We start from the raw sequence: 20,206 nt of genomic DNA, 5'->3' as shown, positions 1-20,206 counted from the left end.
TGGCTGGGAGACAAGTGTACGTAGTAGGTCAAGCAAGTCGAGGGAGCCTTGCTCCGGGTACAGTAGTTCGAAAGGTGGATTGGAGTGGGTAAGATACTTCGTCCGCATTTGACACGCCTCACCAGCCCAACCGGCTGGATCTCTGTACAACTCATCTATTTTAATCCCTCTCCCTAAGAAGGCATGATAGTTGGCGAACACCATGTAATATGCATTCGAACAGTTCAACAATCTATTCCAGCTTGCGTGCGACAATGACACTGCTCTGAGCTACCATTCATTTTCGTCCGATCATATATCTTTTCACTTACTCCCACATTGGTGCTCCGTTCCATCTGTGAAGCTGCATCACCGCCTAATATGTGCCAGCCTTCAGTCCTTTCAAAGAACCCAGACTCAGTGCCAGACCTTGAGAACGCGATCGGATTCGAATGAAGCCAATAATAGAGTTATCCGCAGTCTTCTCAATGCTCAAATTTGCCAATGCGTCCTCACCTGTACACAAGTCAGTAAATATTCAACCAGTCCAAGATAGCGTCCACTACTTACCAAACACGCTCCGAGCGTAGAGGTTGGCGCTGAGGAATTGACAGTCGCCCTTCAATCCAGCGTCGGGAGTTAAGCACGTCATATTTGTGCTCTTCATTAATTGGTCCAGGAACTCTCTGAGCGTCTTGGTTGTCGCTTTGCTATTGATGTTGACCTTATTTTCCCATTCAAATTCGGTCCACATCGTTCTGAATGCTGATTCAGAGCAGGTCGCTGGCTGTATGTAGTCCATAATATCGGCGTGTATATCGTTCAAAATCACAACGTGGGTATCTGTTCCCGAGGGCGAGTCATAGACGATGTTACCGAAGATAACACCGGTATCGGTGCTCGACACTTTGATTGTTGACTGAACGTTGAGGAAGTCCTGTGGTCCGAGATTGTGAGTTGTTGGTCTTTCCACCACCTTCAAATCACCCAAGGTTGCAAACTCCACGGATAGATTCTGCAGCGTTTCTCTCGTCTGGTTGACAAGAAGCACGTCCAGTATGATATCAAATTGATGCACCTTGACATAGGCTTCGGCGTAGACGGGATCCGAAAAGCCAGTGAGTTGGACAACTCTGTTGAGCTTAGATGATATGTCTTCGAATGTAGCATCACCGCCGGTCGCTTTCTCCAGATCAAGTTCCATGTCATCTGTACCGTCACTCGAACTCTTCTTAGTAAGTTGTCGTATTGAGAAGACATCGTCAACCTGGACTGCAGTCTTTGCCTTCTCGACGGCTTCCTTGGCAGCACGTTTCTTCTCCTCGACCTGCACCATGGCTCGAAACGCTTTGCGGGTGTCGTCCAGAAAGGAGGTCTCGAGCTCTTTGCGTTCTGTGAATTCCGCGAGAGCTCTGACGCATGACATGATGCGGTCCATTGAGTCCTCGTCGATGGGCGCTTTGACAAACTGCGATTGTCCAACACGAACAATCGAAATCATGATCAGCATAGCCTCGGCGCGAAGTGCATTGGTGCGCGCCTGGTCGGAGGAGATTTCAGAGTGTCGCATAACCAGTTTCGTGAGGGTGGATGAAAGCACAGTACCAAGATAATAGTCGCCATCCAGTATCAGCTGTCGTAACGGCGGCTTTTGAGCCGCCTTGACTGCTTCTAGTCTGGCTTTGGCCGCAGAATCACTGGTCAGAGCCGACTCAGTAGCATATGTGCCGTCAGCGAGAACTTTCCGAGACCCGCTTGCAGGTGCCTTGGTTGCATGCCCATTGACTTGGTCTTTCGGCGGCTCATCATTGTCATCATGAGATTGCTCATCGAGAAGTCGCTGCTCGGAAGCCAGGATGGGGATCTCTCCCAAGCTTGCCCGAATCCGCTTCCATGCTTCTTTAATGTCGTTCTCTTGGAGTGAGTACTCGCCAATAACCCATAGAGAACCGCGATAGACCTTGCCAGCGCGAACCTCACCGAGTGTCGAAACCAGCCTCTCCACAATTGACGATCTGAGGTTGGGGAACTTTTCGACCACTTCTTTGACGAAAGATATCACATCCACCGCTGAACTGTTGTTGAAGTCTGCAATAAAGTCCATCAACACATCCACCACACTTGCTGCAATTTCTGAGAATTTGATCGCACATTGATGTATCGACTGTATCAGGAGTTGCCGATACTCGGAATTCTTCTCGTACTGTTCCACCACAGTCTTGCTCAACTCTTTCTTGAGAAGCATGACCACTTCCTGGACATTCTTGCTCGAGACCATCTCCAGTGCAATGCCCAGCGCTTTTCGTCGGACATCCAGATCTGGACTTGATAGCACCCGCAGGATTTCCATTGCCAGATCATCAAGAACACCCTCATTTCTTCTTCGGAGCTGTTCAACCCTGTCGAGAACAATAAGTTTGACATTGTTGTCCGCCTCTTTAATGCTCAGCTCAATGAGTTTCCCGGCTGCTGCCTTGACCGCCACAGGGTTGCTGGTGAGGGCTGTAAGGGAAGTTGCAGCTTCATAGATGACAGTACTAGTGTTTGCTTCCAGCAGGTCGAAAATCAACCTCAGGTATCGCGACTTGTTCGTCTGGTTCTGTACAGCATCCTTCCTGATAAACTCGAGCTCCACCAATTGCAGCAGTTCGTCTGCATTTGGGACCCCATCCAGGACTCCAGTCAGATAGTCTAGTGCCTTCTCGTGACTTATGCTCATAAGAGCAGCAAAAGCATTCCGCTTGCATGTGGTATCACTCTCCCCAGTCAGGAAGGTATGGAGCATTTCCGGAGCATCTGGGATGAGATGTTGCGCATGTTGATAGACAGACGCTAGGGCCCAGACTGCATTCTTTCTCACATAGGCATGTCTGTGATCGAGACAAGTTTGTGCGGCTGAGAGGAGAGGTTCGATGAGTTCGGGTTCACGGAGTTTAGAGAGGAATCGCAAGGTATTTCCCCGAACGAACTCGTTCGGATGCTGAAGGTCGTTTCGAATGCCATTACTGCTCACAATTAGCTCTGCTAGGTGTGTCAAGCGCGATTGGCATACCAAACTAGAATCATTTCCTGCTTAAGCTTTCCATTGGCGTCGTGTTTCGGGCATATCTCGTAATAGAAGTATAGGAGTTTCTTGAGGGGCTTGCTCTTGGAAGGCATTACAAAGCGAATGATATGCATTAGGAGATTGGGCATAGGGTCTCCGTTCAGCATCGTAGTGAGGATCCTCCGCATTGTGTCCAGCTTAGTCTCATCCGTGCCCTTTTCCAGTTGCGTCTTCAGGTCCTGTTGGCTGGGCTGGTCTGCAGTGTTGTCCAAATGGACCAGACTGTAGGAGCTGTCGAGAAAAGTAGCCATGGTTGCAACAATGTCGCCCTACTAACCTTGGACGAGGAGTTCGGAGGATGTCGACCGCGCGGCGCGAGGGAAAAGCAATCAAGAGAGGCGAGTAGATTGGACGGCTGGGAGGAGGCAACGGCTTCTCAACGCATCATCCAATTCAAGACCTGTCCAACAGATCGGTTTTGGTTGTTCGATTGTGAAATGAGTGTGAGGGTGCTTGATCTGCGGACAGGACAGTGATGCCAGAATTCATGTTCCCGATGTCCAGGGGACTCGGTGTCCACAATATCAACACGCCTTGGCGGCACGTCACGTGGACCGTCTCATGCCGCATCCCATTCTAGCGAAGTTCCCTCGACAAAGTCGACACGCCAGAAAGCATTTAGATTCCCTCCAGACGACCTATACTTGCCGCGAATTAGCACGACGGTAACCATGTCTAAAGTGGACACGAGTGAGCCGTTCTATGTGCGCTACTAGTATGTAACCCTTCGACACCGAGAGAAACAACGCTGACATGGCGCAGTTCTGGGCATTCTGGCCGCTTTGGTCATGAATTCTTAGGTATTGATCTGTAACACAGCCTGAGAAATTTGGAGGACTGCTAATTCCTGAAACAGAGTTCGATTTTCGGGTTATTGGCGATGGAAGAAGCGCAGTAGCGAGATACGCCAATAACTCCAACTACCGCAACGATTCCCTTATTCGCAAAGAGAGTATGATGCCCTTGTTCCCGAAACAAATCTCCTTCTCACCAGGTGGCACAGTGTCGGTCAGCGCGCTGCTCATTTCCGAAATCAAACGCATCATCAAAGACAGCGAGATCATGAAAGAAGACGATTCGCGGTGGCCGCAAAAGAACAAAGATGGAAGACAGGAGCTGGAAATCCGACTCGGCAGTGACCACATCCAGTTTGAGGTATCTTCACAGTTACAAAGAGAGTGGAATGTGATACTGATTGCTCTATTCAGACAGCAAAGATTGGATCACTGGGAGATGTTACGGACTCCGCAGATCCAGAAGGATTAAGAGTGTTCTATTACCTGGTGCAGGACCTAAAGGCTCTAGTGTTTTCGTTGATATCTCTGCACTTCAAGGTATGTCGGCACTCTCAACTTCAACGGGGTCAGGACTAATACTGCTCATCAGATCAAGCCAATCTAAACCTATCATGCCGAATGCGCATCATGATGTTAACAATTTTTGACAGTGTCGTGATCCCACCACCCATGAGCGTCCTCACCTTCGTTGCCGTGTTCTCCACGCTGTAGAGCAATGGTGTTTGGGAAGGTCGTATCTGGTGATTGCAATGCAACGAGGACAGCCGTGCGCGCCGTTGCTGTTTCAAGCACGGCGCCTACATCGTGGACGGCGCATGGCACATCTACTGTGGTTGAACATGGAGGTTGTGGGGAGATGCAAAAGACCATCGCAGGGGTGGGTGGATGCACAAAGATCACGATGCTGAACGCGTCCAAAAGTGCTCCTGGTGGTACGAGTTACGGAGGCCTCATCCCATGCTAACGAGGGACTCGTGCAATGGGCTGGAAGAGATTTGGGTCGGCAATGTTACCCCGCAAAGGCTCACTAGGCGCAGATTGATTCCGGGCTTAGTGAGCCGGCCTCGGGCGTCGAAGTTGGTTATGTCAGTCACTCGACCCGTCCGTTTCCACCGATTAGCAGTATCTCTCTCACAAGCCAATCTATCATCACATCATCCTGTTCATTCGTGCCATTTCGCATACCATGGCAACAAGTTGAATTTTCTCGACTGCTTCGCCTGTCAAAGGTCGCAATAGCTCCGTCCCCCGTTCACTGCGCCTTGCTTACTCTGTCACGCGGTCCATACCTAATGATATTTCAGCACCTTTTTCCCATTCAATGCCGTCTCATGCACCGGATAGGTCCATCGCCCGTCATCACCTCGACGTTCATCAGCCCAATGTCGCATGCCCTGCACCACTGACTCCAGCCTCCGAAGTCAATGCAGACCAAGAGTTAGACGGACCAGGACACCATCAAAGGCCGGCGAGCAGCCATGGAATCACGCGGAGAGCCGAAAGAGACAACACTGCTGCAGGCATGTCACTGATGCAAGAGGAAAGCATGTACAATTTTGCAGAAGCATACGAAGAGAAAATGCCTCCGTCTGCCCAAGAAGGGAATTCTAGCGTTGACAGCGGGAGCACTACTGCGATACGCGATGACCAAGACGTTAAAACGGCCGACGAGTCATTGACCGATGGCCATGATAGCGGACCTGTGATTGATCTAGAAAGAAGTGTCGACACAACACCGGTCTCAACAAGCGAAGCGGCCGCCAACCTCGGTGCGGCCGTACAGGGCGACTCTGCGGGCATGATACCATCCCCGTGCGAGTCCTCCCTGGAAGCACAATGGCGGGATCTCGCCCATGATAAAGCAGGAGTCTCCTCCATTGACCAGCAACTTGACTGGTCAGATACTTCGAAGGCATGGGAGTTCTCAAGGAGGCGATTGCGGCCTCAGTACCCGTCGTCGACTTTTCAACCATATTCGAAATTCACTGGGACCCAGCAGTCAGATCGGCAGATCTACAACGTCGAAGTGACCATTCTGACCGTTGATGTTGAGCAATCGACTATGTCTGGGTATTTACAGATCTGCGGACTGACACCAGACCATCCGACACTCACGACTTTCTTCACGGGAGAAATCATTGGCGGGCCTGAACAGAAGTACAGCTTCAGAACGCGAGACCCGGCATGGGGCGCCACGGATAAGACAGATCTCACTCACTGGGCGAGGTTTCCAGCTTGGAGACCGCTCAGTCTTCAGGCCAAGCGGAACATCAATTTTGTGTATCCACTGAACAACGAGAATTGGTGGCAGCAAGAGTACATTTTTATGCGGTGGAAGGAACACTTTCTTGTACCGGACTACAAGCTGAAAAGCATCCAAGGAGCCAGCTTTGAAGGGTTTTATTACATTTGTTTCAATCAAGTCGAGGGGAGGGTTAGTGGAATATATTTCCACTCGAAGAGCGAGAAGTGAGTACTGCTCAGTCTTGGGCTCGTGGCGCATTATGGCTAACTCGCAACAACCAGGTATCAACAGCTTGAGTTAAAGCACGAAGGCAAGCAAGGCGTTTGGGGAAAAGGCGTGTGTCCATCAATCGAGTTTCGATGAAGACGAGGATGATGTTGATGATGACGACTGGACATTGTTGTTTCTACTGTATAGTCTTGTACATGACACGGGTGGAACTGGCGTGGCGAGATCTACACTCATATTACTGCTTGGACGATTCCATCTCGAGGGGTCGATAATGGATATATTTCCAACGGGTCGAGGTTGTTCACACATGGTCGTGTTACGCAGCGGGATCATCGATTTCCGCCACCTGATACGAGTACGCTCAACAGGGTGGCGAGGGCTTAGAGCTATACACCGTATCTGGGGCCAGGATTCGTAATCTCAGAAGAGTTAGCGAGCCACAATGTGAGGTCAGGCAAAACATGTGTCGCGGACAGAGGAGGAGTTAAGTTCTTCTAGAGAGAGACCCTAATCCTCGGCATCATCTCCCAGGTTGGCTCTGTAGGCGCCCGGTGAGCCTGATGAGGGATAAAGCGTCCCTAGAGAATGGCCGCGGCGGCGCACAGAAGGGATGATTGTCCTCGTACGAGGTGCCTGTGGACAGGAGGAGGGCCGAGTATTTGCTGTGAGAACAGCATGTCACTGAGACCAGGGGAGCCTCGGTAGACGGTTTGCGATCTGCTTGACCTCGAGTCTAGACCCTTGCAAGGTGGATGATGATGATGATGAATCTTTCGTACCCAGCCCGCAGGTACCAGGCATTGTATGGGGAAGGTGAGTGGGCTACGTACAGACAACCGATTCTGCACCGACGATTACAGACTCTCAGCAGCGACCTGGCTCACTCTCTTTCCTGCCATAATCCCTACACACAAGCGACACCACTGCTGCGCTTTCGATGCTGTCGACGAACATAAATTGACACTTGTTGGTACTTGTTGCGTCCTAGTCGGTGCTTGTTTATCTGCTGGTCCAGAGTCTCGTTTTGTGAACCAGAGCCGTTGATTGCCCGTAGTCCGATATCAAACAACCATTCACTCACTCACCTGTCCAGCGTTGCGGCGACAATGAATTGTTGATATTGACACTTGTCCAACATCTTTGCACAGACCAGACCAGTACATTATACAACATGATCTGAAATCATGGTACGTGTGGCCCGTTGGCGACGACCCTTCCAGGTCCCAATGACCACCTGACTCCCACAATCGCGACCTTCGCTGATCTCTTTGCTGGCAGGGTTGTTGTTCATCGCGACCGGACAACTCTGAAAGCCCTCAACATGGGCGTGCTACGGCGCCTCCTCCCGTCCGGCACTCTCCTCAAGTCATCACCTCGCAGACTGCAATTAACTCCTCGACGCAAGACCACCATGCCCCTTCACTTGCACCTCCATCGGGTCTATCAATCCCACAGAGTGATACATCTCACTCTGCCCTTTCCACGCCCAGACACTCGGTTCAGAACCATGGATCTCGCCCGCCCCGGTCGGGTTCGCTGGCAGAACACTATAACCTACCTCTGCAAATTCCGAAAACGTGGACGAGTAAAGACAGGACATGGACACGGACACGACTACAGCGAGAAAGGTACGAGTTTTTTGAGACTCGAGTGACCGGAAGACCCGAGATCTGGGAGGGTCTCAAACAAGCCATTGAGTGTCTTCGAGAAGGGGATTTGCCAGACGCACAAGGAATCATCGACGCCCTCGAAGTTACCCTCCCGACCGGTCGTCTGGAAGAGGGAGCGTACGACGCACAAGGAAGCCTGTACAAAATCCCACAAGCCGTAATCTCTGATCCCACAGACGTGATCGAGGATATTGCCGACATGGACAGTCAGACCGTCTCTGGACCAGCTGACTCGGATACTTTAGCTATGAAACTTGAGGCCGCCGAGGATGCAAATATGGGGGTTGGTCAGGCCCAGACCGATGCCGAGAAGACCAAGGAAGCGAAGGGCAAGGCTGCAGTAGACAAGGACGCCATGAATGTGCGATGTCGACTGAGCGATCGTGGTGGACCGGACGTTGTCGTTCAGCTAGGTAGGACACAGCGAGTTGGATTACTAGCCCAGAGAATCAGAGACGAAACTGATGTAGGTGATATTACCTCGTGGACGAGATTTGACGGTGGTGCTAATTGCCAAAACAGATGCATGATCAAGCGCGCATCAGGATTGCCTATCTTGGCAAAATCCTCGATGACAGACGTACACTTTCCGAACAAGGCTGGAAAGAAGGTCATGTCATTCAGGCATTGGTCGTGGGCCGCTTTGCAACTTGAATCCTCAGTCGCTGATTCAACACACAATGGCCTTCAAAACACCAGCAATCAGCAACGCATGGGTATTCTTTGGTCACCATGTCGTCCCTTTATTGCAATGCCCAGTATCGAGGTACTATTCCCCAACCATTTTCATGGTCCGGAGTTTCACGATTAAAGGTTCCTTTTTGGTGGTGCTTACAGACCTCTCTCCCTACGAGAGATTGTCTAGATTGAGCCTAAACCCAGACGCGTTGCACAATGAATACCTAATGATGAGGCGGAACAGCTGGGGGGAAAGGGTTCCTCGATAGATGTCTGGGAGATGGAGGGTGAAACGTGCTTTTAGAGGGATCTTGGTCGTTGTGCTATGCTGAGTCCTGCCGGGTCCTGCGATACCCATTGGAATTTCACTTTATGAGCTTATGAGCTTTTTAATTTAGTCGCATGCCCATATTTCATATTGATAATATCGAATACACTTATGATACTGAACCAGAATTGCCGCTATCACTGCAGCCCTACAAGGATGGCTTTTGGGTTTGTCGTACATCTGAAAACTCTCCCAGTCTACCCAGCGCCACGAACTCACTGCCGTCGTGCCGCATTGTTACTGAAGTACCATCTGATACCGCAGAATACAGGCTTGGATACAGATATGGAGCACACTAGCATACTCGGTAATTGTACCTTGGGCTCGCTAGCCAGCACTATCGAGCCATCGGCGCACTTTCCTAATATGGAGCCTCTTGGCGTCTTTTCCACATCCGGCATTAGCGTGCTAACGCAGACCTGTCCTGCGCGGTCTGACAGTTTGTCTTACTTACAATAATACCATACATGACAACCTGGCTCAACTCATTCTTCTAAAGAGCCATCGGCTCCCAGGAGTGCGCGTATTAGCCAAGAGACGAAACAGAGAAGTTCAAAGCATGCGACCGAGTTCTAACTTCTCATGGCCTGGACAGGATTCGTCAATCCATCTCGTGGTCATCAGCCCAACCCTCACGCCACAAGAGTCCCTGTCATAGGTCTGACCTGTCGCTTTATCTTGTCAATCGGGTCTGATCGGATTAGATTAGATGGATCCATCCCTGCAAACCATGGTCTTCTCCTCTGGTGCCAGGGCTATTGATTCGCTTGGTCTATTGCAATGAGGAATGCCGGCGCGTCTTTCTGACCACTCTGAACCCAGCCCGACTTCGGAGCAGTATCCATAGCAGCATTGATTGCCGTATTGTGGTAACGAAAACGGGGTCGATCAGAATTTTCATCTTATCTGATCCCGCTGGAGCTGCAGGGGACCCACGACCGATGCGAATGGTGCAAAGGTATAAGCGATGGCCTGCCATGTTCGTTGCTCTCTACCCTCATTGCTACATCGATCTTGCATGTTTCCTCAGCCATGCGCATCACCGACAGTCTCAAAAATCGGCTGGGCAAAGCTGGCGAGCTCAGCCATGACCCCTCCAATGCCGATGTCAACATGGCGGACGTCGACCGTCACGAAATCACAGAACAGCCCAAGGGCGACGTAGAAACAAGCTCCGTGCAGAAACCTCAGGAAGAGGCTCCGGCCGAAGATGCACAAGCTGGTGTTCAGGCCATGGAAGCCACCTCTATGGTGTGGACCAAGAGATCTTTGATTGCTGTCTTCATATGTATATGGACAGTATATTTGTTGAATGCCTTTCAGAGTTCTACTATTGGCAACTTCGCACCTTATGTCACCAGCGATTGGGACTCGCACTCGCTGCTCACCGTCATTGGCGTTGTCTCGAGTTCAATGACCGCAGCTGTCTTCATCCCCTTGGCCAAAGCCCTCGATGTCTGGGGTCGTGCCGAGGGCTACCTCACCATGGTCGTCTTCTGCGAGCTCGGCTTGATCCTCATGGCTGTGAGCCACAACCTGGCCACCTACTGCGCGGCCAACGTATGTACAACACAAGCCCGAAATGGCCGCGCTGACTGACTGAATTACACTAGGTCTTTTACAGCGTTGGTTTCACAGGCCTCATCTACAGCATCGACGTGGTCACTGCCGACGCGACCGCGCTGAAGAACCGAGCACTCGCATATGCCTTCACGTCGTCCCCTTATATGATCTCGGCATTTGCTGGGTCGTATGCTTCTGACAAAATGCTTGCCGACATTGGCTGGTCGTGGGGATACGCCACTTACGCCTTCATTACCCCCGTCATCTGCGCTCCTCTGTACTTTCTGCTGCGATACAATCTCAACAAGGCCAAGAGACAGGGCCTACTGAAGGAAAGAGCGGCGAGTGGCCGAACTCTGGCGCAGTCTGTGTGGTACTACACCCTTGAATTCGACGGTAAGTTTTTTAACCGACACCAGTTCGGGCCCCCTTACAGTAGTTCGTTAGCTCATGGCTGGTTTTAGTCCTTGGAATCTTTCTCTTTGCTTCTGGTCTGGTCATATTCCTCCTCCCGTTCAACATTGCGACAACTGCCCCCGACGGCTGGGCTACAGGCTACATCATTGCCATGATCATCCTGGGATTTTTCTTGCTGGTAGCGTTTGGTTTGTACGAGGTTTTCTTCTCACCAGTCCCTTTTATGAAGTTTAAATTCTTATCCGACCGAACTCTGATGGGAGCGTGTGTTTTACAACTCGCCTACCAGATCTCCTATTACTGCTGGGCCAGCTACTTCACCTCGTTTCTCCAGGTGGTCAATTACCTCACTGTGGCAGAGGCAGGTTATGTCAACAACACTTTCAATGTCGTCTCCGGCTTTCTTCTCTTCGGCGTGGGCTTTGGAATTCGCAAGACCGGATACTTCAAGTGGCTTCTGTGGATCGCGGTTCCTATGTACATCTTGGCCCAGGGTCTGATGATATACTTCCGAAACCCCGATCCGTACGTCGGATACCTTGTCATGACGCAGGTCTTCATTTCTGTCGGTGGAGCCGTTTTTATCATCTGCTGCCAACTGGCCGTTCTGGCTGCGGTGGATCATCAGCACGTCGCCGCAGCGCTCGCCATGCTCAACGTGACAGGGACCACGGGTGGCTCGATCGGCTACACCATCTCCGGGACCATCTGGACCAACACGTTCGAAAAGGCGCTGAAGATGTACCTGCCCGCGGATGCTCTCCCGGATCTGGACACCATCTACGGCGACTTTGACACCCAACTTAGCTACCCCAGGGGCAGTCCCACCCGTCACGGAATTCAAAGGGCTTATGCGTATGCTCAGACCCGCATGCTCGCCGCTGGGACTGGTTTCATGGTTTTAGCATTCGTTGGAGTGTTCATGATGAGGAACATCAATGTCAGCAAGATCAAGCAGACAAAGGGTAATGTCTTCTGAACGATTCGATGAGGACACTCATGTATGTCATGTAATGTGATAGGAGCCAGCAATACAAGGCGGCAGCACCCCAGTCATGACAACAAGTGAAAACTACTAGGTTACCATGCTGACCGAACTTGACATTCATAATATGAATTGTTTAGCGCATAATGTGGCCCCCCTGTGGCAATAGTCCTACAACATCCATATTGTTCCAGCCAAATACCGTTAGGGTTAGATACATTGCCATGTTCTGCATAATCGGAAGAGGAACCAAAACACAAAGGCTGCACCAGACACAGCTGTAACAGGCGCGCCAGTCTCGACTTCACCTAGGTAGGTAGACTTGTAGCCGGCGCATCATCGGACAGACACCGGCGCATCAGGACCGGGATTACATGGCCAACACATACATACAATGCTCCCGAGCCACGTTTCCTCACGGGCGAGCCTTTAGGTTTTCACCCCCGTTGTGCAAAACCCACCACCTACACTCCCTCGTCTACACGGTGCGTGATTTTCTCTCGAGTGGATTTTTCCACGTGGCGGAGGACCGGGCGTGAACCATTGTTTGTTTTTTCTTGTTCTGACGGCGATCCATGCCGTGTCGTGGGGACCGTTCAAAGCCAAGTCGCAGAGACGTCTTACTCTCGATACGATCTTCAAACGGCCGGCTGAACCACACTGAACAACACCGATGGTGGGCGAGCGCGTGGGAGAGGGAAATAATGAGCAATACTGTCCAGGACTTTTCACCCGAGCCCCCTCCTCGCCCCCTCCTCCCTGAGGCCAAGGGAGATAATGTAGATATGCCAAGGGGGAGGGCCAAGGGAGCCCAAGGAAAAGGCTTATCAACCTAGGCCTCGATAAGATTAGATCAGATCAGCACACCCTCTGTGAAATCCCCCACTCCACGCACCACGACTAGCACCACCACCGACACCGGCCACACCTCGCCTGGCTTTGCTCCATACAGTAGGTTATTTTTCAACGGATGCCACGGCAGGGCCAAGATAAATCAAGGGCCGGGGCGTGGTTTCTTTTCCTTGTCTCATTGTTATCCACCCTGACGTGAAAATTTTTTATCTAATCTGATTGATTAGCCCCCTTCCCATCGGCAGGGACGGGTAACGGATGTCGGGACCTGTCGAAGAAACGCATTGCTCCGTAACGTGTGAGCGTCGGCGCAAAGGTGTCGGGTCCCTTGTGTTACTGCCGATACTTGTTACTCGTACAACAATACCTGTGCCTCGTCGCAACCTCTTGACGGTTGTCGTCGGGTGGATTGAAGGGTGGCTACACCGAACAAGTCTCAAAAGCCCTAGATGCATCGGGCACGTATCCGAGTTCGATGAGTGCCTTGCACCAACCACAACGGATGCAGTCCTTTCTCTATGAATCGTCATCACCGGCGTTGGACAAAACAACGTCGTCGACTGATTCTCGGAGTGTGGCGTCGTTAGATCTGTCTGCCCCCGGAACTTCCTGGCCACACCATTATATTCGTATCATATCCAGGACGTGCGTGAAACATAGTTTTGACCGCGTCATCGCGCCTTCGATCCCGCGGTATTGGGTTGTGTTGTGGCATGATATGGTGGAAAGACCGGGCACGCTGATGCTCACGGCTGAGTTCGTCGTAGCCATGTAACTTTTTTTTCGTTGCTCGATGCACAAAGCACGAAGAACGTGCTATTTCCAATGCAGATCAAACATCACTGTTCTCTCAAAGAGTGAATGATCGTCAAGATCTGGTCCAGTAACTGATCGACCAAGCTGGTATGGGGACTGTTGACACAATGACGCCGAAAGCCAAATCACTGGAATGCGGTAAAAGCGACATAGAGTTCAAGCATAGCGGGATAAGCGGCCAGTGCAACCACGGCGCCTTATCACAAAAGGCCAACGCTAAACCTGCCTTACACAACATCGGAGATTTCGTCACAGTGAATAAGCAAGCTTTCTTCCCAGATTCTTTGCCCGGGCTGACTGCAGACATACTGCCACCACAGGTACTTGTAGAGAATCTTCTCTTCAATTTCTTCCCAGTGGTGATCGACCAACGGTACCAACATTACGGTGAGGCGGTTGACGAACCATGTGCGGTCAGAGAGAGATGTAGAGCTCATCGCCCCAAGCACCACTGCCCAGACAAGCAAGTCATGGTATTTTGAGAAGATGATGTTTCCATCTGAAGCGTGGTCTGCAACGATAAGACAATTCCGAAGTTGCTTTGCGAGCCTGTGGGCCACGCCGGATTCGGGTGGTAGGGGGAACAATATCATGTTTGAGATGATCAGCAGACCCAGACGGCAAACCTCGTACAACAGGGTTTCATAGCCAGCGCTAACCGTCAGATTTGCGACTGGTAGACAGAGCAAATGGTACTGAACTGTATTTCTGGCGTTGAGGAGTTCTGGTTTGCTGCCCGGAGGATCGCCGTTTCTAAAGTGCTGGTCGAGCATCACTATTGCAACACGCGTACACCATACCAACTGATGTATGGGTTTCAATGCATCAATACGGGGAAAACCGGTTCCCAACTTCTGGAACAATGCCTCGGCGGTATTATCAATCTTCAAGTCGAGCGCCAGATCTGAGCGTGATGTCGAGTGGCGCCAACCGAATTGCGGTCTGGTACCCTCTCTGGTTGCAAAGCACAAATCAACCCTGCAGATGTTAGCCATCAGATACGTCTTGCTCTCAATATCCTCGAGCTTACACTTCTAGTACATCGGGCAAGCCCTCCAGCGAGATATTCTGAAGTCCTCCTTTGCGAGAAACCAGTGAGTAAACAGCATGGACATGTGCGGGTTGCAAGGCTCCAGTTCCGTACACGTGGAGGTTTTGCGATTCGCTTAACGGGGACAGTGGCACTAGAGGCATTGTCTCGAGCGAAGACTTTTCCATTCCCATATGCGATTCACCGTGAGCAGCGAGAGCAGCTATCGCAATGATGACATTGTCGCTGGCTTCAGTGACGCCTTCCTGGATCCGTTTCATTTCATCCTTGAGCTGGGCAAGACATTGAGCATAGTGCTCCAATGCCAGTATGGTTTCTGGCCCAGAATTGTGGCGCGTGATGAGCATGGTACGGAGCATGGCATAGACAAGACCGTGGAGGGCTATGGGTGATTCCAATGCAGCTTCCATCCATGCCCGAGCCACAGGATTGACAGCTGTTACAAGAGCGCCAGGCCTTATCCTTGTCCACTTCAACCGGGACGCTACATATCCCCCTCGGGGTCAGCGGCTAGGTCACGCCGTATGCTGAGCGGTCAAGCGAGGTGCCGGAATGCACTCACCTTCGTGAAGCACCGATATAACGTATCGCGGTACATCAGGGACGGACATTTGGTTGAAGGGCTCGTCATTTCCATTATCCACCGCGGTCCTGGTCCACAGCCTAACTGGGCGGTTGGCTTGCCAGGGGGAACGCCTGGGGGCAGCACTGACTCTGAATTGTCGCTGTTGCTTTGCTATGCTCGACTGGTGCGAATTGGCAGAGGCGAAAGCAGAGACTGAATGCGGATTTGGTATGTCACCTTTCAAATCCACCGCACCAGTGGGTGTCAATGGTTCTGCTCGGCGAGTGGCGTGAGATCTACGCGCAGCGTGTGCTCGTGCTCGCATGTCCTTCTCATCCTGTTCCTTTCCGCCCAAGCCGGGAGAGGTAGACACCAGGAACAGGAACCGGTCGTTACCCATGTCTTTGGCGTCGTCAAACGCGCGTGTGGTCTGGAGCGTTCTCTGCATGGCGATGCATCTAACCAGCGAGCCAAGCCATCATCTTTCGATCACAGGCAAAAGTACAGGTATGCGCGATCGAAGGCAAAGGTGCAGATCACACGATGGCGGTCGTGGAGATTAGTGAATAATAATCACAACAGATGAATGGGAGCTGCGCGAGATACGACGGCTGAGGAAAGACTCAAGGGTCAAGGGCGCCTGGCCGGAAATCCTCCCCCTTGCTTTCCGGGAGCATTGGTCGTCCCATTTGGGAGTTTGCAGCCATCTCACGGTGAGCGGAGTACGGGTTGTGATTGGCAATCAATACATGCCTGTTAGGGCAAAAGGGTCATGTATGCAGGCGTGATTCGAAGGAATTCACCGGTGACCGGGTGGGATGTTGTAAGGTGTTCGCTGATTTGCCGGGGACGTGCATAAGAACGAGTTGCCGGTGGATGGAGAAAAGCGAAATGGCAGAATATTTATTCGAGTTGGACGTTGTCGCCGCCAAGACATAGAAACCTCAGCAGGTACGAGTATCTACAGGTACCTTGTTCATTTTCTCAGACCTGTCGTCGGCTTCACCATCGTTTCAACACCAGTGGTATTACATACATGTACTTGATATCAAGTGTTACAACATACATAGGGAGTCGGTCCCTTGCTAAACTCGTCACTCTTCTCGACAAAATAAGGGGCAGCGACTAGAATTATCCGTGGACAGTTGAGGATCCGACAACACAGGATCCGACGATAGACAATAGCCACCTACCTGATCCCCTCCTTTGTACAACTCTGTTTCGACCTCGACGACATATCTGGACTGGACTGGACTGGACTGAATCGGCTTCTATTCCAGCCCGGGTCGAATATTCACTCTTCTGTCTCGGTGGAATGGCGACCACCAAAACCCAAACCCAAACCCAAACCCAACCACCTTCACCATCTGCGTTATCAACCCTCATATCCTCGGCCGGCGCCAGATCGGCAACGGACTCACTCCCTCTAGAGATCCTACATAATCTCCAACATCAACACAACTGGACTGACCTCAAACTACATCCTGTAAAAATCAAAGTCAATGTCACCGACAATGCCAACGTCACGGCCAAAGACAACGACAACGACACCGACAATGACAGCCTCTCCGACACCGACATGACCATCAGTCAGGGACTAGGTATCGTCAACATCGTCCCTTCATCTACGTCTTCATCAACTCCCTCAGCCTCAGTCTCGCCCTCGTCTTCAACGCCCTCACGAACCAAAAAACCCATCACCGCAACCGCACCCACAGCAGCCACAACCACCACCACCACAACCATTAACATCACTCTAATATCCGGTCTCCCGCCTCGACACAGCTACGTGCACCCCGATCTTCAGAACTACCTCGTCAAGAACAAGATCGAGGACTCGTCACTGCCCGTCCAGCGCGAATTCGTTCTCCCCTTGTCTCTCAACGAGACGTGGACGCTGAGCCGGTTCTGCGGCGTGTTCGACCACCTACCGGACCGCGACCCCGTGGTCGTTGCCGCTGATTTCAATGCCGTTCCACCATCCAGCCACGACGGAAATGCAAGGCCACCGCAGCCGCAGCCGCCGCAGTCAGGACGGAGTGGGACAGGCACTACGACCGCCAACGGCACCGTCCCACGAACGACTGGCAGGTCAACGACGACGGCGTACGAACACCGAGACCAGAAACGTGTCTTGCTGGGCATGAGGGCCAAGACGGGCGTGGGCGGCGATGGCACAATTGTATATTATATCATGCAGGAAGGCGAGGTGAAGCCTCGACAGAACGGATGATTGTGTCTGGACACTCAAAACATGACACGCACACTCGGCACCATATGTTAATGCTCAAGTCTACACTACACCTTCCCACACCACATAATACGCACGCCCACACCGAGACAGAGACATATCAATGTTGACCGAGTCTTAACTTTCTCAAAATGATTATGAATTAGGGCTGAGGTTAGATATCGAAAGCCACACCCATGCCCAGGCTATTTTTTGGACCACTGAAAGCTCATCAGAGAAACCAAAACAAAACCTACACCAACGCTTCCAAAAGCTTTCACTATACCACACAAAATGCAATCTGTTGGCGATCGTCAAGTACCTTCGAGTGTTGGCAGTTTGCAATTTCAATGCCGGGTGAACCACTGGTGTCCCTTCAATTTTTCAGACCGGACCACCTTGTGCGTGCCATGTTCGCCATGCCTGAAGTGACGGTGATGTTCGTGGCGTGCCAATTTCTTAGCCTCCTTCTGGTCCTCTTTGGCTTTGCGCTCCTGGTAGTCTTCCATCGATTCTAGGACATCATACTCTTGCACGGGAATTCCTTCAGCGCGCTTCACTTTGTTGCCCTCGACGAAGACGCAGATACCAGCGAAGATACCGGAAAGACATCCGAACGTAATCCAAACACCAGTTCCCCACGAGGGCCGGTCGAATCTGTTCCAATGCCACATCCAATAGCAGAGCAAAATTTGAAAGACAGTGTTGGCCATGTACATCTGAACTACAAAGTCGAGCGTCCAGGACTTCGTAGGTCGAGCGCGGATGCCTGTCAAGGGAGGCTCTGGCATGGATGTTACAGGTAACGGGATTGCTGGGTTTGCTTCCAACCTGGCAAAGTCTTCTTCCGAATACGGAGGAGGTGATTCGGGAGTGGGCGGATTTTTCTTGCTGTACACTGGCGGTGGGCCGATATCGATTGGCAGCTGATCCGAGCCTGGCAAACGATACCAGCCTCTGTAAATGCCCGCAAGCTTGCGATGGTATTTGTGATTTCCTCCAACTCGCCACCGCGTGATGTAGTAAAAGTCCCGCGCTCGCCAGGGAAATAGACCAAAGGCGGTGACGCAGAACAGGCCGTTGAGTATCTGCGAGTCAATCTCGATCCACTTCTTGCGAGGGCTGTCGTCTGCATTGCAGCTTGGATGGCACATTGCAGGTGCAGCATTTAAGAGGACGAAGAAGATCATGGCTCCCCAGCCAATGACATTGAGGCCGTATACCACGACGAGGAACCCAAAAGGCGTGAGGAAGAATTTCCAGAGTGCTCGCAGGCCGATCATAGTAGACTGAGTCCAGGTATGCTTTTTCGGAAATCGATAACCGTTGGGGTAGGTGCCTGTCTCGTCAGGACCACCTTGGATGGGGACAACCTGGGCTTCGTCTTGTTGCGACGAGGCCATCGAGGCGTCTTTCTCTCGGGCCTCGGATAGTTGCTTCTCTCGAGGACTAGATATATAGAGTTAGTGATTGGCTGGTGAAGGGGGGAGAATAATAAGACTGCGCGCTGCGAAGAGACATACCTCTGCGCGGGTTGGATTTCTTCGGCCAGTGTGTGAGTAGCTGTGGCTTCTTCCTGGAGCGGTTCCTGCATAAATGTCGGGGTTCTCTTGGGAAAGTACTCGTGTCTCTCCTCCAGTATCGCAGCAGGCGCACCCACGGACCGTGAACTCTTCCTCGTCCTGGTGCTAGCAGAACTGGTCCTCGCCAGCCTCTGTCTGTGAATGTCGTGAGGATTGGTCCCTCGATGCTCCATCTGCCCTTCGTGATTCCACCCTTCAGCATCGAAGGCTCCGTTCCTGATCTCCGGCAACGTGGGAATCTTGGAACCGACTTCGCCCGTGGCCTGCCACATTCCAAGCGGAGGGTTGCTCTCAATGAAAGACTGGAGGAGAGAACTCGTGCGTGTGCGAGTCTGCGCCGACAACCGCGAAGTGATGGAACTTCTGCGCCGCGAAATATCTGGCGTCGCGGCGTCCCGAGACCTGTCGAAAGACACCTCCGTCCCTTCCTCGAGCGCAGGGAACGCTTCTGTGTCCGTCGTCCTGTTGGCCATGTTCGGCTCGGTGATTTGCACGTGCAAATGGGGATTGCCCAGTGCTCAGGGGGGGGGGGTGAGGAAGTCGCTTTCACGAGTACAGGAACGGAGACAAGTTCAACAGGCGGAAAACGGAAAGGAATCTCCTCGCATCATCGAACACAGTGTCGAGAGTGTATGGACGAAGAGCGAGAAAAAGACCGCAGGGTACAATATATCGGGCCATAGTTGCACAAATACCTTTGTGTACGGTGTATGCGTAGGTGGGATTCGAGGACACAACGGGGCGCTGAGGATCCGCCTGCAGGGATCGGGATTAGGTGTTCCCGGGGGCTGAATTTAATGGCCACTAGGCGCCTGTGCGGCCTTCGCTAGTGGGCAGGCCTAGTGCCTAACACGGGCATGCTCCTCGCCCGGTGGCCCAATCCAAGGGCGCGCTCCGGGGCCTAACTAGTGACGTGGCGGTCCCTATCGCCGCCAATTGCTCAGATCTGGGGCTGGCCTCCACCCTGTCACTCCATCAACTGCATGTGTGATCTGCTGAGATGAGCGTCTCCTCGTTCGTCGACGCCCAACTGACAGGCCCTCGCGGTTCCTCCCAATTGCTTACTAAGGGCCTCCGTGAGCCTTTTCGGGTTATAGGTGGATGACAGTC

At 52.0% G+C, this 20,206-nt stretch overlaps 8 protein-coding genes across 8 annotated transcripts; 5 read left to right on the top strand and 3 right to left on the bottom strand.

Annotated features, from left to right (window-relative positions):
• Nucleotides 1-355: 355 nt before the first annotated feature.
• On the bottom strand, nt 356-3,336 carry PV08_08332 (uncharacterized protein; the record flags this gene model as incomplete). The annotated part of the gene is made up of 3 exons (XM_016382658.1): nt 356-495; nt 550-2,984; nt 3,032-3,336. 3 exons carry the CDS (start codon nt 3,334-3,336, stop codon nt 356-358), a joined length of 2,880 nt encoding a protein of 959 aa, XP_016233361.1.
• A 420-nt stretch (nt 3,337-3,756) lies between these two features.
• PV08_08331 (uncharacterized protein) lies at nt 3,757-4,486 on the top strand (the record flags this gene model as incomplete). The annotated part of the gene is made up of 6 exons (XM_016382657.1): nt 3,757-3,800; nt 3,848-3,885; nt 3,942-4,037; nt 4,089-4,240; nt 4,294-4,419; nt 4,472-4,486. The coding sequence occupies 6 exons, from the start codon at nt 3,757-3,759 to the stop codon at nt 4,484-4,486; spliced, it is 471 nt and encodes a 156-aa protein (XP_016233360.1).
• Nucleotides 4,487-5,203: 717 nt separating this feature from the next.
• PV08_08330 (uncharacterized protein) lies at nt 5,204-6,355 on the top strand (the record flags this gene model as incomplete). The annotated part of the gene is made up of 1 exon (XM_016382656.1): nt 5,204-6,355. One exon carries the CDS (start codon nt 5,204-5,206, stop codon nt 6,353-6,355), a length of 1,152 nt encoding a protein of 383 aa, XP_016233359.1.
• A 1,187-nt stretch (nt 6,356-7,542) lies between these two features.
• PV08_08329 (uncharacterized protein) lies at nt 7,543-8,682 on the top strand (the record flags this gene model as incomplete). The annotated part of the gene is made up of 3 exons (XM_016382655.1): nt 7,543-7,545; nt 7,637-8,494; nt 8,551-8,682. The coding sequence occupies 3 exons, from the start codon at nt 7,543-7,545 to the stop codon at nt 8,680-8,682; spliced, it is 993 nt and encodes a 330-aa protein (XP_016233358.1).
• Nucleotides 8,683-10,066: 1,384 nt separating this feature from the next.
• Nucleotides 10,067-11,993, top strand: PV08_08328 (uncharacterized protein; the record flags this gene model as incomplete). The annotated part of the gene is made up of 3 exons (XM_016382654.1): nt 10,067-10,594; nt 10,648-10,993; nt 11,062-11,993. The coding sequence occupies 3 exons, from the start codon at nt 10,067-10,069 to the stop codon at nt 11,991-11,993; spliced, it is 1,806 nt and encodes a 601-aa protein (XP_016233357.1).
• Nucleotides 11,994-13,894: 1,901 nt separating this feature from the next.
• On the bottom strand, nt 13,895-15,731 carry PV08_08327 (uncharacterized protein; the record flags this gene model as incomplete). Its single annotated transcript, XM_016382653.1, has 3 exons — nt 13,895-14,645; nt 14,698-15,202; nt 15,281-15,731. 3 exons carry the CDS (start codon nt 15,729-15,731, stop codon nt 13,895-13,897), a joined length of 1,707 nt encoding a protein of 568 aa, XP_016233356.1.
• Nucleotides 15,732-16,598: 867 nt separating this feature from the next.
• PV08_08326 (uncharacterized protein) lies at nt 16,599-17,516 on the top strand (the record flags this gene model as incomplete). The annotated part of the gene is made up of 1 exon (XM_016382652.1): nt 16,599-17,516. One exon carries the CDS (start codon nt 16,599-16,601, stop codon nt 17,514-17,516), a length of 918 nt encoding a protein of 305 aa, XP_016233355.1.
• A 344-nt stretch (nt 17,517-17,860) lies between these two features.
• Nucleotides 17,861-19,569, bottom strand: PV08_08325 (uncharacterized protein; the record flags this gene model as incomplete). Its single annotated transcript, XM_016382651.1, has 2 exons — nt 17,861-18,962; nt 19,037-19,569. The coding sequence occupies 2 exons, from the start codon at nt 19,567-19,569 to the stop codon at nt 17,861-17,863; spliced, it is 1,635 nt and encodes a 544-aa protein (XP_016233354.1).
• Nucleotides 19,570-20,206: the final 637 nt, after the last annotated feature.

Source organism: Exophiala spinifera (assembly GCF_000836115.1).
Source record: "Exophiala spinifera strain CBS 89968 unplaced genomic scaffold supercont1.6, whole genome shotgun sequence".
Classification (NCBI taxonomy): Eukaryota; Fungi; Ascomycota; class Eurotiomycetes; order Chaetothyriales; family Herpotrichiellaceae; genus Exophiala; species Exophiala spinifera.
This window is presented reverse-complemented; position numbering and strand designations above follow the sequence as displayed.